The sequence below is a fragment of the Armigeres subalbatus genome, chromosome 3 (genome assembly GCF_024139115.2).
Source record: "Armigeres subalbatus isolate Guangzhou_Male chromosome 3, GZ_Asu_2, whole genome shotgun sequence".
In the NCBI taxonomy this organism is placed as follows: domain Eukaryota; kingdom Metazoa; phylum Arthropoda; class Insecta; order Diptera; family Culicidae; genus Armigeres; species Armigeres subalbatus.
Window position 1 is genome coordinate 17,699,174 of NC_085141.1, and position 17,691 is coordinate 17,716,864.

The window sequence follows — 17,691 nt, forward strand, 5'->3', positions numbered from 1 at the left end:
CTGCATGCCAAGAAAATCCCGAAATATCTAAATTACAGTCGATCCATCATCATATATGCTTTCAATTAATAAATGAGGAAATCGAATAGAATACCAAGTTGGAAAGCAGGCCAAGTTCCAGTTGGAATGTAGAGCCATTGAAGAAGAAGAAGAAGAATGCGAACGAGCTACGTATTATTTGCAGGGAATACGAGTGAACCGTCAAGTGCACCTGCTGCTGGGGAAGCCAGCTTATGTCCGCAGCGCATGAAATGCGTGGCTGAAAACTTCAACACGAGGCTTTATCGAACTGTTATCATTGAAACTATTATCAACTTATGTCAATATTTGCACAAGTCACCTTGAAACTATCGGTAGAGAGTTGCGTTTTACGATTCAATCTTTTCATTTTATAACCCTCTAGCTTCCGGCGAAACTAGAATAAAATGATTCAACAAATCATTATAATTGGTTTCCTTTTCTCATCGAGTTTAAACCTTGGTAAGTAAAACTCACTCAATTGATCTTACCTGATTACTAAATCCGAATCCAACGCAGGATTTGCTCTCAACTGCAGTTTTTGCTCGACCCTTATAAGCTGGGAAATTTGTGACCAGAGCAGTGATTTTTGGACCTGCTCGGACTTTTTGGTGCTTCAAGGGCATGAATTCCTATCGGGTTTGAATCCCACATTGCCTTTGAATAGAACGGCCGCCTACGCCGGTGGGTACAAATGCTACACGGTGGAGGTGTTGTTTGGCGAAGAAAAGCACCAGCGAGGACATGCACGTGGATGCACCTTTGCGGAGGTGGATTTCTGTTCCGGCTGGAGCAGCAGAACCGAAATTGTCAACTGTACCACTTGTCTCAGTGAGGACCCGAATTCGTGCGATGACGCTTCCAGTCTGAAGGATGCGATGTGGATTAAGTTGATTATGGTTTTGGTTTTAGCTTTTAAAACGTGGTAGGATAGCTAAACAAAGTGATAAAATAAATGTGTTCTATAATGACCTTAAATGTGAGACACTGAGGTTGAAAATGCGTATCTGCAAAGATTACAAAGGGTGGAATTAAATGGAAGAATTCTAACAAGTCTAAAAGCAAGCAAGTGTGTTGTATTATTTACATTGCACAATTCTGATGATATGATAAAAATAGGCTAGTTTGTTATTCTAACACACTCTTGAACACAGATTTTATTATATGAAAGTTTTGAAAAAATGTTTGTATGATGCTACTTCAAATAAGTATTTTTTTTGTAGAGTTTTAACCACCAACAACGACCCACTTTCCGCAAATAAGTATAAAATAATAAGAATAATACATCTTCAAATTTGCTTGAAATATGTACAGCCTTTACGAAGGCAAACGCCGCAACGATTTGTGGCTTCATTAGAACTCCGCAACATCGAAGCGCCAAGCAAGGCTTCTTTCGCGAGAGAAGTGCCGGAAAAAAATGCATGAGCATGAGCATGATAAGAAAAGACAGTGCACAAAAAAGCTGGATGATGGAGTTGACTACCTTCTATCCTGAATCGCGGCACATATAGAAGGCTCACTCCATCAAGATACCGAAAAGAGCAGTCTAGTGCACCAACCATGTGATCACGTTGCGCCTTTTGTGAAAGGATGCGACTTCCTCGAAAGAAGCCGCCCGCTCTGCTTGATTATAATGTAGCTCGTGTACTGAATGAGCTTTTGGAATTCAAAGATGATGAATAGCATAATAAGAATGTAGAAAATTCGCTTTTTCGCTGCATTGAGACGCTCTTTTGGTAAGAATATCCCTTCAGGATATTTAGTGATTTACTTACGCAACTCATCATCATCTGACAATACGATTTTGAATATTCTTTGAAGCCGTTTGGAAAACTTTCGATACACACGTCAGGGATTTGATGTATTTTATACCCCTTGGTGTATTTTGAGATAAGATTCAAAATTCTGAAGCAACAAGTATTTAAATATGTTCTTTTACGTAATGTAAGTTCCATTTTAGATTGTCAAGATGTTAATTGATGCCAATGGATGGAACATAAACATCAAATAAAAAAACGGCTCTGTGCAAAATATTGCTTTGCCAAAAAAAAATCAATTGCAAATATGAAATGCGACGTAGGGTACGGCGCTGACCGGGATACGAGCAACCTTAGGGAATATCGGGTAACAAACCCCAAAGGGAACTATGGTCGTATATATAGCCATTAACGATGCAGTGGAGAACAACGTCTGGTATGTGGGACAAGGTCGATGGAACGATTGGTTCGACGAAGAATGCAGAGAGATTCTTGAGGAGAAGGACGCAACGTGGGCGGTCGCGCTGCAGCAAGGTACTCGGCAGAACGTGGAACGTTTTCAGGAGAAAAAACGTCACATGGAATGCGAGGAGATGGAACAGCTGTGCCGTTCTCAAGAAATACGCAAGTTCTATCAGAAGCTCAACGCATTCCGCAAAGACTTCGTGCCGCGAGCCGAAATGTGCAGAGATAAGGATGGGAGCATCTTGACGGACGAACGTGTGGTGATCGAAAGGTGGAAGCAGCACTACGATGAACATTTAAATGGCGCTGAGAGTACAGGCAGTGAAAGTCAAGACAGAGAAGAAGATGACTACGTCAGTTCAGCGAACGATGAAAGCCAACCAGCTCATACTTTGAGGGAAGTTAAGGATGCCATCCAACAGCTAATCGAAGCTGAGCTCATCAAGATGGGCCCGGAAAAGCTAGCCACTTGCCTCCACAAACTGATAGTCAGAATCTTGGAAACTGAACGGCTAACGGAGGAGTGGAAGGAAGGGGTTATATGCCCCATCTACAAGAAAGACGACAAGCTGGAGTGTGAGAATTTTCGAGCGATCACCATCCTTAATGCCGCCTACAATGTGATATCCCAGATCATCTTCCGACGTCTGTCCCCATAAGTGAAAAAGTTCGTGAGAAGTTATCAAGCCAGCTTCGTTGATGGCCATTCCACAACGGACAAGATCTTTACTGTACGGCAAATCCTTCAAAAATTCTGTGAATACCAAGTCCCAACGCACCATCCGTTCATTTATATCAAAGCGACAGTATAGACCGCGTAGAGCTATGGAAAATGATGGACGAGAACAGCTTACCTGGGAAGCTTACGTTCACGGAGGTTCACTTGAATAAACTTGATGTTTTTATTGAAGGTCCTTTTTTTTCTACTATGACTTTAATTGTCTCGGTACATCGGCTTGATCCGAGGCTCGCTCTGATTATGGACGTCGGTGCTTGTAGTGTGGCCAGCAGCATTATGGTTTTACTATGTCTGAAACAGGGTTACTGATCCCCATATAGCATCATCTCTCACTTGAGACGCCACTCAGTAATGAATTTTGCTGTTTTACTTTGTATTTGTTCGTCTCACGCGAGAGCACGATACTCAATGAATAGAACGAAATATTTTGGGTGTCTTCTATTCGTAAACAAATGCCACTCACCAGCTATTCGTATCTGAACGTTAGCTTGCTCCAGGCATACGATATGCAGTCGTATTCCTCTGCGATTAGGGTAAGACGGTATAATGCGCCCCACCTGGCCAAAACGCCCCCCTTTGATTTCTAGAAAACTATAACTAATTAAGGGTCAAAATCAGTTGGTACCTATAAGTATTTGTAAACCCATCATACTATGTGAATGTGGAAGTATTTTTGTATAACACAATGAAAATAATAGCAAAATACAAAAAGTTACAGTTTTGATGTAACTTTTCATGTCTGTTTGCTCGACATTCTGAAGCGACTCTGGCATATTGTCCGCAAAACTTGCACTGGAACACTCAGTTGGGCAACAAAATAACTTTTCTCAGTGGTTAATATGGTATAAAATTGCTTCCATCTTCAAAAATGTAACGATTTTCGAAAACATGTTTCACTGGCCAAAACGCCCCAGTGTAGGCAGGACGATATGCCCTTACCAACTGGACACAAGCGCAGCGAGCCTGCAGCAGTTGCTTCCAAATTGTATGGAAAATATTGAAATGTAATTCACACCTGCTTAAATGGACGTATGTTGGTTTTTTAATGTCAAGAGCATAAGGATTTGTAGCCTTTTTATTATGGGATTGATAAAATACTAATGAAGGGCTATGAAACGTCTTTGGTTAAGGTGGGGCGTATTGCCCAGGCACTTTTTGAAATCCATTTTTTCCCGACTTTTCAAAAAAGCATTATAACGTGTTATCTGTAATATTTTCATATGATTACTCACGGGCAATGCATTTGCGACTTCTTGGACTACCAAATAACACAAAGTTTGCATAAATTGCGTTGAAAAGTAAAAAGTTATCAAAGAGTTGCCTTAGGGGGGGCATATTATACCGTCTTACCCTACATCACAACCGATCGATCGACAAAACGCATCGCGAGTGATGATGATTGGAGATGATGGGAAATATTGGGGAGTAAGTACTTGTTAATAGATTTGTGCATTTTTATTCCCAAAAGCAATATGGTGAAATATGGTTATTATGCATTGTTAGATTAGAACAACCTAAATTATGAGTTGTTTTAGATTTGGCATCTCTTTCATTCCACCCGCTGATATCAAAAACAGAAAAAGTAAAGCACTTAAGGATAGCAGTTCGATAGGGGGAGGCAAAATTAGGTTGAAGGGGTTGATCTCAAATTTAGGTTTTTTTTTAACATATTCAAACTTTTCGTTGGGTGGAAACAACTTAGTATTTAGATACTTTTCTACACATGATCAAACGCTAACTACTCAAGCTCGGGGTGGGCCATTCGACTAAAAATTGGCTTCCCCCTCCAACGATCCAAATTAAGGGAATTGAACTTAATTTTGACTTGTTTGATCTTCATTTTGGGTAGATGAGTTTAACCGTGGCAATGATGGTTATAAGTCTGGCCGTGTACCACGATGCAAATTGTGACTTTTTTCGGAAGAAATGTGAAAATATATACATGCTTGCTTGTATTGAATGTATCCGCATAACAGTTTCATTGAAAATTTTCTTAACTTCTTCAAACGAAAAAAAAATCACTATTCACATATTTTTGGTAGTATTTCAACCAATTGAAATTGTTTTGATATCAATTCAGGATTCTGTTAGCATTAATTCCACGATATATAATTAAATTTTCAGATTGCTTTGGGGCTGCCCATATACCACGTGGACATTTTAGGAGGAGGAGAGGGTATGGCGAAAGTCCACGGTCCATACAAATTTTTGGAATATTATATGAACAATTGTCTACGCTTTGGAAGGGGGTATCTGAAACTGACCAAAGCCTGTCCACGTGATATATGGACAGCCCCTTTTATATCTACAATTGTTTCCTGGACTTTTATTATTCAACTAGTCGACCCAGCAGACGTTGTCCTGCATAGTAGGCGAAAATGCGCGATGATAACTGCCTATGCAAAATTCCCATTCGAATCGTTTTTTTTTAGTTTTTCACGATTTACTCAACTTTATTAATGATTTTCACATGAGGAAATATCATATAAACCCGTCGGAAATGATAACAAACATATCAGCTGAAGGGATGAGGAAAATCCATCCAGCCGTTTTCGAGTTATGCGGATGCGAACACAGACCATTTCATTTTTATTATATAGACTAGTTGACCCAGCAGACGTTGTCCTGCATAGTAGGCGAAAATACACGTTGTGAACTGCCCATGCAAAATTTCAATACGATTCTCAATTTTAGTTATTCACGGTTTGCTCTGCCTTACTCGTAATTTTCCATTAGGAAATATCATATAAACCCGTCGGAAACAATAACGAATGTAACTGCCGAGGGAATGAATGTAATCCATCCAGCCGTTTTCGAGTTATGCGGATACGAACACAGACCATTTCATTTTTATTAGGTACTAGTTGACCCGGCAGACGTTGTCCTGCATAGTAGGCGAAAATGCGCGTTGCGAACTGCCCATGCGAAATTCCCATACGAATCTTTATTTTAGTTTTTCACGGTTTACTCAACTTTACAAATGATTTTCGACTGAGGAAATATCATATAAACCCGTCGGAAACTGTAACGAATGTAACTGCTGAAGGAATGAATAAAATCCATCCAGCCGTTTTCGAGTTATGCGGATACGAACACAGACCATTTCATTTTTATTATATAGATTAGAAGTATAAACTCTTCTCAAATATTATTTTTCAACTATAAGAAGTTTCTACGAAATCCCAACGTCCTGCTGCTAATAGCCAAGGTCTTCACAATATCAATTTCTTTTTCAAAATTCTATCCCTGTTTATAACGGTTTACTTCTATTTATTGTGGATTGAAACTATGAGACGGCTAATAAATGTTTATCAAAAGTAGTGTACGGTTGTTGAAATCAGATTGAAATTTTAGATTTAATAAAATAATTTTAGGTCTAATATTGAAGAAAATTGTAGAACATGCTTTAGTTTGAGGAATCCGCTTTATCGATTCAGAAGCAATTTTCGATCCAAATCCACAAGAATTTTGCGGAGAAATATCAAAGTCCATGCAAAAGAATTTCCCTTGGAAATTTAGAAGAAGTTCTCCCACAGATTCAAAAATTCCAATGGAAATTTAGAGGAATTTTCGGGGAAATTCAAATCCGTCCTTCATTGAAGTTTTGATGAATTTCCCGGGTGAATATAGAAGAAATACTATTTCGAAGAAATTTTCTGAGGAAATTCAGTAGATTTTATCGCAGCCTGTTAAATTTACTTTGGGTTCGATGCCGAAAACGCTGCCGCCACCGTGCAAAATTATGACAAATGCTTTTACCAATGATTTTTGGACCGGCTAATACTTCTGTACTTGATACATATCTTTTCTTAAGAATTTTTATTTTGTTTTGCGTTTAGAACTAAATGATGCGTGGTTTTTACACATCCACTTATTATTGTTTGTCGAAAATTGTTGAATTATCAAAAATAAAAATATTCGATACAACTTTGTTCTCCCGTTCTCTTACTTGATTTATCGTAGTCATTTTCCATTACACCCAATCACTCTTCATTATCCCATTGATGACCACGTGATTTCTGCACTGCTCCAAAGACTATGATGTAGTATTACGTAATACATACACAACAATAAACATAGCCAAGCAGCAACCTATTAACCTCGCTTCCTAAATGTTTTCTCCAATTGCACCGCTAACTATCCAATTATATGCTTCACAACTCATCGCGGTACTGCTGTACCCGGCTCACACTTTGCTGTTATCCATATGATCTGATCGGTGATTCAGTGATTCATTTTTTCTATCATCACTCATCACCGATCATCATCGCACCCCGATCACAAATCTCTAATTCCTGCATAGTGATGAATCCTGGGCGATGCAAAAGCAGCACGACCAACACAAAAGTTATTCGTACGGGAGTAACTCACTAGCATTGAAACGATAGGCATCATTCGGTTCATTCGGGATGCATCGTTTATCGTTCTCCTCCGATTCGTATCGGAAAATATGAGTGAATGCGAATGACTTGATGCGATTTCCAGTAACCCTGGTCTGAAACTTGATTATGCATATGTACAACATGTGGTAGATTTAGTTCAGAAAAGGTATTGGAGGGTAACCGCCCCTTCGGTGGGCTTTGATCCCACGACCCCAGTTCGCTAGACAGGTGCTTTCCCTACTAAGCTACGAAGGACCTCCGTCGTCCACCGCAGCTTAGCGGGTACTGATGAAACCAAATTCCCAGCACCAGGTACCAGCCGATCTCTCGCAATACATTTTCAGAACTAACTCTCCCATATGTATTTTTGTACACATGCCAACCAAGTAGGATGAGTATTTAGTATTGTCCGGCCCCTACACACTTGCTTCATCTGCAACGGCGCTCAATGAAGTAGGGTTGTGTGAGGTTGTGCCAGTTTGGTCTTCAGATCCCGACCCGACCACACAAGCGAAGAGAGATATAAATATAAATCTTTTTTTATTTGTTAGGTCATCACATCACACATCACAGTCTCACTGTTTTTAACAGATTATGCCTACTAGGGTGGTTCAAAAAATCGATTTTGCTCCACAGTGCTCATCTGATTCTTTACCATGTTCTGAGTGTCCTCTGAAAATTTGAGCTCATTTGGATTAAAACTGATTTAGCACAAGCCGTTTCAAGTTTGCATGCAAATTAGTATGGGGAATTTTTTTCATTATACTGTTAACGACGTTTCCCCATTAAGCGCAGGTTAAAAGAAAACCTTCATAGCTAAAAGGGATACTCAACAGCTTTCACCCAACGAAAACCGCATGTTGATTAATCGTCCCAATATTCAGTAATCGATTTTAAGACAGGTTGCGAATCTTTAGTCATGATCGTTAAACTTCTTTGAGGGCATCACTGAAATGTGCAGTGCAACATAGTAGCCTGAATTTGTGTGTGCTATCTTTCGCGCCACGAGCAGCAATGTTGCCTGTTGATGAGTTATGCAATTAGCTCCAGAAAATCACGGTACAGATTAAATTCGATTACTAATTATTGGAACGATTAATTGAGATGCGGTTTTCACTGAGTGAAAGCTGTTGAGTATTCCATTTAGCTATGTAGGTTTTCTTTTAACATGCGCTTGATGGGGAAGCGTCATTAACAGTATAATGAAAAAATAAATTTCCCCATACTAATTTGCATGCAAACTTGAAACGGCTTGTGCTAAATCAGTTTTAATCCAAATGAGCTCAAATTTTCAGAGGACACTCAGAACATGGTAAAGAATCAGATGAGCACTGTGGAGCAAAATCGATTTTTTGAACCACCCTAATGCCTACTCTATAACATTTTTACTTTTGTTATATCACGGATCATGTCTCGGAATTTAAAAAAAATCGAAATCCGATATCAGCTACAAAAAATCGATACGGTCAAAAATCGAACATTAAAAAATCGATACAAAATATCGATTATTCGGAGCGAAAATATCGATTCCCGATATATCGTATCGGTATCGCCCATTCCTAATTTAATAATTTGTGACATTTAAATAAATACTCACTGACCCATATTCATTCTGAAAATTGACGGTGAAGAGCCGAATATGAATATGCTTAGAAGTAAAGTGACATAAAAAAATAATCGAATATTTAAAGCTCTGATTCTAGTTACGCAAAACTTATAAATACTAACCGTATTCAATGTTTTCTTGGAAGACCGATGCTTTCGAACGAATCCGATTCGTCCGAATCATTTTCCCAATTGATTTTTCTGGCGTAAACGAGAATGCGTATCAACTTTCGTTCTACTTTTAGCATACTTACTTATGCTGTCAGAACTCCAGAATTATGAAGGTGCTCGCATTTTCTGAGACTAAGTCTAACTTCCAGCAGTATCATTATAGCCACCCGGATTTTCAAAACAGAATATCTAAGTTGATTCATGGCTGCTGAAAATGGGAAGATAAAGCCATTATTTGCGCGCTGCTCCTTTGAGGTTAGGTTCAAAGCTCAAACGATATCACAATGTAGATATTCATATGCCTCTTCCGGCTGACAACGATCAGCTTTTAGAGAGTGAAAAATCCTTGCGAGCGTTTGACTGGAATGGGAAATCATCCTTAATGGTATCATACTGCTATTAAAATGTAACAACGCAAGCGGTTTTTAGTGGAGATAAAGTTCTCTCTACCGGATCGTAATTGAATTATTTTTGTGCCAACGGACACGTTCTGTTTGCCAACCTGATGTGAAACGCGTGGTTTGTGTGTTTTCCATTAACGATTTTTTTTCCAAGCTTACATACCTAGTATCACTAACTATCCGTGTGTCCTTTCTGTACGTTGTATGTTTGCCCACCAGAAATTTACATACAACTGGTTTGAATGTAAGTTGTTGCTTATGTTGTCAGAGGTTATATAAAAAAATCATGGCAGAACCTTCTGACAAAAAATTGAACACGGGACGCTTAATACAATGGCTTCGTTCATCAAGTGTCGAATAAATTAATCGTATACCAGGTTTTCGGAAAGTGGCTCCGATCCATTATCAGATAACCGGCAATGTTTGCATTCACTCATCCCAAATATGATGGGATTGTTTTAGCCAATCCGATGCTATGCAAACATCCCAAACGTCTAAGAGAGTTTCAAAAAGGATCTGAAGCAATATAAAGCACAACTCTGGTAAATTCATTGCAGTTCATTGTCGGTATGGACTTAACTGATGAAGATGGTACAGCTCATATTAGATTTTCTCCGTGGGTACGCTGAACGTTATACATTGGAGGACTGTTTATATTTTTAAACTATTTTAGTTATCTATAAAGAAAAGAATAAAGCACATAGAGTTCGTCAAGTGTACGAGTTCTCTAAGCAAGTTTTTGATAGTAAGTTCAGAGCGCTCGGTATAAAATCCGCAATAGCGCTATTCTAGGATTTAAGAAACACCTGCACTGGTGGAAATAATTATATCCCCAGGCATTGGAATTAATATAAAATAGTCATATTAGAAAATCAAATTCCCTGGGAATTATATTGGGTTCCGATTTTGCATTTTTAAACAAACAATGGGTCGTGAGTTCGATTCCCACCGAAAGATAATACAATTTTCAAATTAAATCGCCGCGGCGAGCGTAGCTATCCCATTATGATATGGATTTCATATCAATATGCGACAGTTATGTTTGCGGCAGCAGGCTGCTGTGCATATGAGTTTTCAGCATAGCACAAGCCAGAAAAAATGGTTACAGCAACTTTATTGCTACTGAATCTGGTCACATATAAGTTGCCTAAGCATGTTGATGTTGAAACAAAAATTTTCAAATAGTGAAAATAAATGGAAAATTTTATAATCTTGCGATTTTACTCTAAGATACTCAAAAGTAATTAATAATAGTCATAAGCAATCAAAATGCATGCAATTAACTTTTCTTGATTGTCATACATGAATAACATTCAAGTGTCATACATGAAACGATATGAACTACACTTGTCCCGCGTCTACACCAATCCATTTCGAACCATCTCAGCATATTACTTACCCGAACTTTCTGTCCTTTTCTCTTTTCCCACTCACAGGTGAACGTTTGATCCAGTACGCAAGCGAGAATCTCGTCACGGAGATCCTGATCCATCCGCAGATCAACACCTTCATCCAGTGCATACGGAACCTTCTGAGCAGCTTCACCCGGCACCGACACATCATCCACGCTGGTTATACTTTCGCCGGAAATGGCTCCTGGGTCCTACAGGTGAGCCAGAGCATAGCAAACGATGCCGTACAAACTTCTATATAGCTCAATGTTTGCCGGTTGGGCTCGGCAGCAGAGTCGATAATTACCACGTACCAGCAGCTGCGCTGAAAATAGCGTCGAACGGAACAGGGTTGACCTGTGACGAGAATTAATTATGCCCGCCGTTTCCTTGCTCCAGTAATTGAGGAAGCAGGGAAATTGAAGCATTCGACCCGGAAAATTACTTGGTATAAATATACACTGGGCTGGAGGAACCAATGCAAAACATTAGATTTCAAAATTGATTAAATTGTTTAAAATCAGGGTCAGATTCAGCCGCCTGATAACTCGCGGACGACATTTTGTAGGGGGCGAAATATGTATGTATGCGACGAGAAAACCTGGTTGATTTTGGACCATAATGTTTTAGGGGAGGGGCACTTTTTCTTCACAAACTTTTGTGTTTAGCCCTCTCATCGTCGGTAAATCGATAGCTTATTCGTCGAAGCGTCCAACAAAGTTCGTAGTATGTACTAACAAATTACTCCCACAATGCATCTACGGGTCAGGTCAGACTATATCTAACAAAAAGCTACCAGTTTTGATATCGAGTTGAGTCAGCATGGCACGGTTGCCTTCTGACTTCAGTTGAAATATGGTCGTGCGGCCCCGTTGCACTGACAATCAAATTGACTACATCTGCATCAGTCGTTAGGGGCCATCCAGAAACCACGTGGTCATATTTTTGAAGATTTTCAACCCCCCTCCCCCCATGTGGCTTATCGTGGTCATTTGGCAGACCCCCCCCTCCCCCCCCCTATGACCACGTGGTTTTTTTCAAGTAAAAAAAATTATAAAAAAAAACCTTATGTAACTAAAACATATGGTTAATCCGATCAATTTTGAAGATGGACAATTTCAATTGATTCAAAATTAAACTAAACCCAGCATGGAAATTATAAAATTTTCATGAAGTCGAAAATTTTGATTATGTTATCATGTTGTAATGTGTATCAAGTATTAGGATATCTAGAACTCGCACACCTTCAATGCTTCAGGAGGATACAAAAAAATATGGGCTCGCGAATATCTTATAAAAATTTCGAGAAAAATTTATAATGGTTTAGAAATTTTCCAAAATATCCCTATACTTTAAATTTTTACTAAATTTTTTTATTAGTGTTTTCTTTTTAAATAACTATAAAGTTCATCATTGAATATCCCTATAGATTCCTTAGAGTATTTGGGACCTTCCATAGCTCTGGAGCTACTGGAAATTCTTAAGATATTAACCTCAGCGAAGCATCTGAACTGAACTTATACAATGAAAGGTTTATCAGAGAATCACAAAGTTAATATGTAATTTTAGAGATGCAAATAAAACCTCCTACTGTTGTTTCTTTTGAGTAGCATTCCTGTTGAAATTTCAGTATTGTTTTCAGAATCATCAATATTGGAAATAAATAATTATAAAATACTTTTTTTAATTGTTCATTGTTAATACTGTTTTATTCATGAGAATTATGTATTTTTCCGTTGAACATTTTAATTTCTTTATGGAAAATTCTTATTTCATAATTGCAATTTTTGCTTTTACAAGTGCTAATTTATTATTGTCAAGTGCATTATTGTTCTTTATTGGCAATTTCCTATTTTATTATGGAAAATTTCTATTTTTTTTTCTCTACTAAAGAGATTTTTAATCCAGAGCTGGCTCATGTCTCAAAATTTCTAATTCTTCATTGAAATTTTATTTTGATATCGACTCGTGGAAGCAAATGATGCCATACTAAAAATATTTTCTCGGTCACTCTGATGGTTCTTTGGAATAATTTTCCAAGGAACTTCTATTCCACATCTCGAATATGCTTCAGTCAATGGTCCTTTCATAAGCGACTCATAGAGAAATGGATGTATTATAGATCAATTATTATTTTGAAGTTCGGATCATTCGATTTATTCAATTAACCAACTTATGAATGATGTATGATATAATATTCCAGTAGGTCCATTGGGTTGATATGACTTCAATTATTATTCATACGAGCTACTACAGACTTTTAAGGTTATACAAAACGTCCTGGAAGTCGTAATGTTTGAACTACTTAATCATTCAAGTCCGTGAACCCAGTGCTTCTAAGGCCCTACAAAAAAGTTTGTGAACAAACCTCATAGTCATTGTGCATCTTGATGTTGACTCAAGATAATGTTGGGTACCTTGTCTCTTGGATCTCATGTTAATGGAAATTAGGATCATATGCTTATTTCATCGGATTGGGTACTTACCGATGATGAGGACATTGCAAATGTCTTGATTGATCACCCGAGAAGTCGTGGGCTGAATTTGAGAGCATTTTGGAGTACCTTGAGCAGATCGTATTCCTGAATATTAATCACTGGATTAAAGTTTAGGATGACCCATCTTATCTGAGTGTTCAGAATGATTCAAACATTTCAACTTCATTTGCATGCTCTTAGAATCGAAAGGTTTCCAAGGTTTCGGATATCTGAGTTTTCAGGGTCAGTCAAATTTGAGCTCCCATTTTTTTTCTGTGAAGCCAATATCTAGATGAACAATTTTACTGAAGGAAATGGTGACCTAGCTCTCTTTTGTGATTTAATAGAAAATCTAAAATGCTGGGCATATATGACCCATCCGTCCTGAAAGGGTTGAGATTTGTTTTGGAATTCAATTGCAATCGTTATTATAACACTATTTTTTAACCTAGATTGTTTTAGGAATTGGAGTGTTTTTTTCTGGAACACTGCCACTTTTTCATATCGCAGGAATCTTCTTAGTTCTAAGACCCTTTTATGAATTTAAAAAGCATTTTATTTAGAATTTCATGTTGATTTTTTAAATGCAAGCTTCTCTATGTCATAACCTTTTTCATACGCACTACTAGAATTTTGTGCATTATTGATCGAAAAATTTAATAATGCACCTAAATGTTCGAATTAGGTGCAATATTAAATTTTTCGATCAATTATCCTAATTATTCAATATCATAAAAACTAGACTTCTTAATCCTAAATCATTGCCTACATTTATTGCTTGGATTGATTTAAATTCCAGGATCTTCCTTATTTTCAAGAATAATTATTCTAGAGTTGCAAGGGAAACCCTTCAGAATATTGAGAAGAAATTCTTCGGAGTCTACACGGAAAAATCATCAGTATTTCAACGTTTTTTTTTTCAAAATTCTGTGGAAGAGTTCCGAAAAATGTTCAATTTGAAGAAGTAGAAGAATCCGAAATGCATATTTACGATGAAAATTCCAATAAACATCAAATTCCGAAGAATTTCCAGTATAAATTAGAAAAAAATCCAGCTTACTTTTTTTACAGAATCTCTAAAGATTTTTTTTCAAAATCCTGGGCAACTTTAATGAATCTTCAAAGGAAATTCTTCTAAATTTTCGAATGGAATTTTTTTTCGTTTTTCAAAAGAAATTCTTAGAAATTTTCAGCAGTTTTTTTTAATTTTCAAAATAAATTATTCGGAATATTCCAAAATATTTCCGAAGGAAATTCCTAAGATTTTCCAGTAGAAAATAGAAAAATTTCATCTGAAACACCAATAATGAGGATATTCCGATGTTTTGCCTTTCTCGTATACTAAGTATACGTAAAGGCTATATGATCGCTCCAAAAACAAACTTTTATAGACGGCCCGGAGACCCATAGTGTTATATACCGATCGACTAAGCTCGACGAATTGAGGTGATGTCTGTGTGTATGTGTGTGTGTGTGTGTGTGTGTGTGTGTGTGTGTGTGTCTGTGCGCACACACCCAAAAAAAATGTCACTTATTTTTCAGGTACTTATCTTTAACCGATTTACTCGCAACACGCTGCATTCGACGCATACTCTACCATTGTTTCCTATTGAAAATTGGTCAGATCGGACTATGGGCTCGGAAGTTATGGCCAAAATACCACTTTTTTATAGAAAAAAAATAGTAAAAAAATGTCACTCATTTTTCAGGCACTTATCCTTAACCGATTCACCCGACAAGTTGCATTCGACGCAGAATACTCTCCCATTGTTTCCTATTGAAAATTGGCCAGATCGGACTATGGGCTCAAGAGTAATGGCCGAAATACTATTTTTATAATGCACGAGAAAGGCACCATCACCGCTAGGAGGCAAATCAGGGTTTTTACAAGTGGAAATACCGAAAAAATTGTACTTTTGTAGTACTTGTGAAGGTTGTACTTTATAAGCAATTCCAATCGGAATTCCTTAGAAAATTAAATCAAAATTTTGAAGATTTTCTGATGTGAAAATTCCTTAAAATTCCTAAATAATTTCTTGTGCTTCTTTGCATGGTAAAGATTTAAAGCAATATTTAGCTGAACCTACAAAGAAATCAAAATGACTTTCCGAAGAAGAATGAATTTCCCATGAAATTTTGGAAGAATTTATGGTGCAAAATCAAAAAAACATGAACCTTGAGAATTCTAAAGATTTATTCTTTGAAAATCCAAAGTATTTTTTGAAGATAATGCATAGACTCTTCCGTGCAAATTCTAAATAATGCCTCGAATATAAAAATACTTGGAAAATTAAAAAAAAATGTGATAGAATTCACAAAGAGCGTAAAAATTTTCATTTCAAAATTCCAAATTTGAAAAAAAAAATCCAAAAACAAAAAATCAACGGTAATATCAAAGTGTTTCATGTGGCATTGGCTATTTAATTTCTCATGAAAATTCAGAAGATTTTTTCTTGAAAAATTTAGAAGTCTTCTTCTTCTTCTTCTATGGCTCCATATTTCAACTGGAAGTTGGTCTGCTTTTTAACTTAGTTTATTCTATCAGCATTTCCTCAGTTATAAATTGAAAGTTTTAAATGCCAGCCATTGCACGGTTATATATCTTGTGTAGCAAGTACGATGGATACATTCTACCTATGGTGTCGACAATGTTTCCTACCGGAAAACATCCTAGACATAAACGAGAATCGAACTCGTCATCTCGCAACTCTTTGCTCGCAAGGTTAACTGGAGACTAAATATTTTGAAGTGCACTCCTTAAAATGTTCGAAAAACTTATTTTGGAAATGAAAAAGAATTTCTGGTGAAGATTTTGAAGAACTTGTCGAAGAAATTCATTAGAATGTAAAAAAAAAATATGAAAATATGAACATTTTTTTCCACCGAAAATTTTTGGATTTTGGATGGATTTTTTTCGGAATTTACACTGGAGATTAATTTCATTTCATTTATTTAGTCTACATCTAAACAGATAACACTGAATCAACAATTTGACGCCACAAAACACGGTTCGAGGCCGCATCTCTCCATCCTCGAATACGCCCCACGCTCGCCAAGTCGTTTTGCACCTGGTCTGCCCATCTCGCTCGCTGCGCTCCACGTCGTCTCGTACCTGCCGGATCAAGACACTGGAGATGTTTTGTTTTTTTTTCATGACCAATTTGTAGCAAAATTTCCAAGCAAAATTTTCCAGAGAGAATTGTTCAAAAAACATTCTGAATGCTAGCACTTTATCAGGATTGTATGAAGTAAGGTCAAAGTTTTTACAGGAAATTTCATAACTGGATTTTTCCTGAATATCCACACAAAATTCTTTTGTAGATTTTTCTTGGATTATTGTAAAAACATGAACAGTTTTCAAAATTGTGGCTGCAGTCCGCTGATGCAAAAGAAAATATTTTTTTATTTTTCTTCCCCAATTTTTTTTTGTGGAAATTGAGATTGAATCGTAACCTGTTTTTTCGTTTATTTTTTTATGGAAACAGGATCTAAGGCTAAGTTGGTCAAATAACGCAGATATGCATCGGCGTTACCGGTTTTTCTCGATGCACACCTACGTCTTTTTAACGCTGAGTTGAAAAGACGCTACGTGAGTATCGGCCCTAAGATGCGCTTTGCTTTTAATGATTAAATCATAAAATTTTAATGATTTGTATTTTTTACACCGCTATTGTTATTCACCAAAAGTTTTTCGTGTAAAAAAACCACGTGGTTCGAGAGCAACACCCCCCCCCCCCCACGTGGCCTATCGTGGTCCTTTTCCAAAACCCCCCCCTCCCCTATATATGACCACGTGGTTTCTGGACGGCCCCTTAGTAGGTATTCAGACTGTTGCAACCATTCTCCTGTGAGCGATCAGCCAATTTATGCGTGATTCCTTAAAATATATTCGTAGCTGAAATTGGAAGTAACGAATGAAAATTGATGTTGTCTATGCAACTTCATTTTATGTAAAAACCGGGTACTGTAAATACTGGTGTTGTGTACCAGGATTTCCGACGTCACCAGACGGAATCACAAATCGGCCACGTCCTGATTGATGGACGACACTTCTCCGACATTATCGACGTCAGGACATATCGTGGCGCTAACATCGACTCTGACCACTATCTGGTGATGGTTAAACTGACGCAGCGGAGAACAACGTCGGATATGTGGGACGAAGTCGACGGAACGATTGGTTCGACGAAGAGTGCAGACAGATTCTGGAGGAGAAGGACGCAGCATGGGCGGTCGGGCTGCAGCAAGGTACCCGGCAGAAAGTGGAACGTTATAGACGGAAGCG

General features: G+C 37.7%; 2 protein-coding genes across 2 annotated transcripts in view; both read left to right on the forward strand.

The window, feature by feature from the left end:
* The window catches only part of LOC134225299 (microtubule-associated protein futsch), a 334,589-nt gene that overhangs the window by 282,001 nt on the left and 34,897 nt on the right, over positions 1-17,691 (forward strand). The window contains exon 3 of the mRNA XM_062705255.1: positions 10,975-11,147. Within this exon, the coding sequence (XP_062561239.1) occupies positions 10,975-11,147 (173 nt within the window). The remainder of the gene's footprint in view (positions 1-10,974; positions 11,148-17,691) is intronic.
* On the forward strand, positions 322-1,083 carry LOC134225305 (uncharacterized). Its single transcript, XM_062705261.1, has 2 exons — positions 322-480; positions 538-1,083. The coding sequence occupies exons 1-2, from the start codon at positions 426-428 to the stop codon at positions 945-947; spliced, it is 465 nt and encodes a 154-aa protein (XP_062561245.1). The 5' UTR covers positions 322-425; the 3' UTR covers positions 948-1,083.

Excerpts from the sequence above, each read along its gene's own strand:
- LOC134225305 (XM_062705261.1), top strand. The coding sequence starts at position 426 with ATGATTCAACAAATCATTATAATTGGTTTCCTTTTCTCATCGAGTTTA. Across the intron at positions 481-537 it reads CTCATCGAGTTTAAACCTTG|GATTTGCTCTCAACTGCAGT; the intron begins GTAAGTAAAACT and ends AATCCAACGCAG.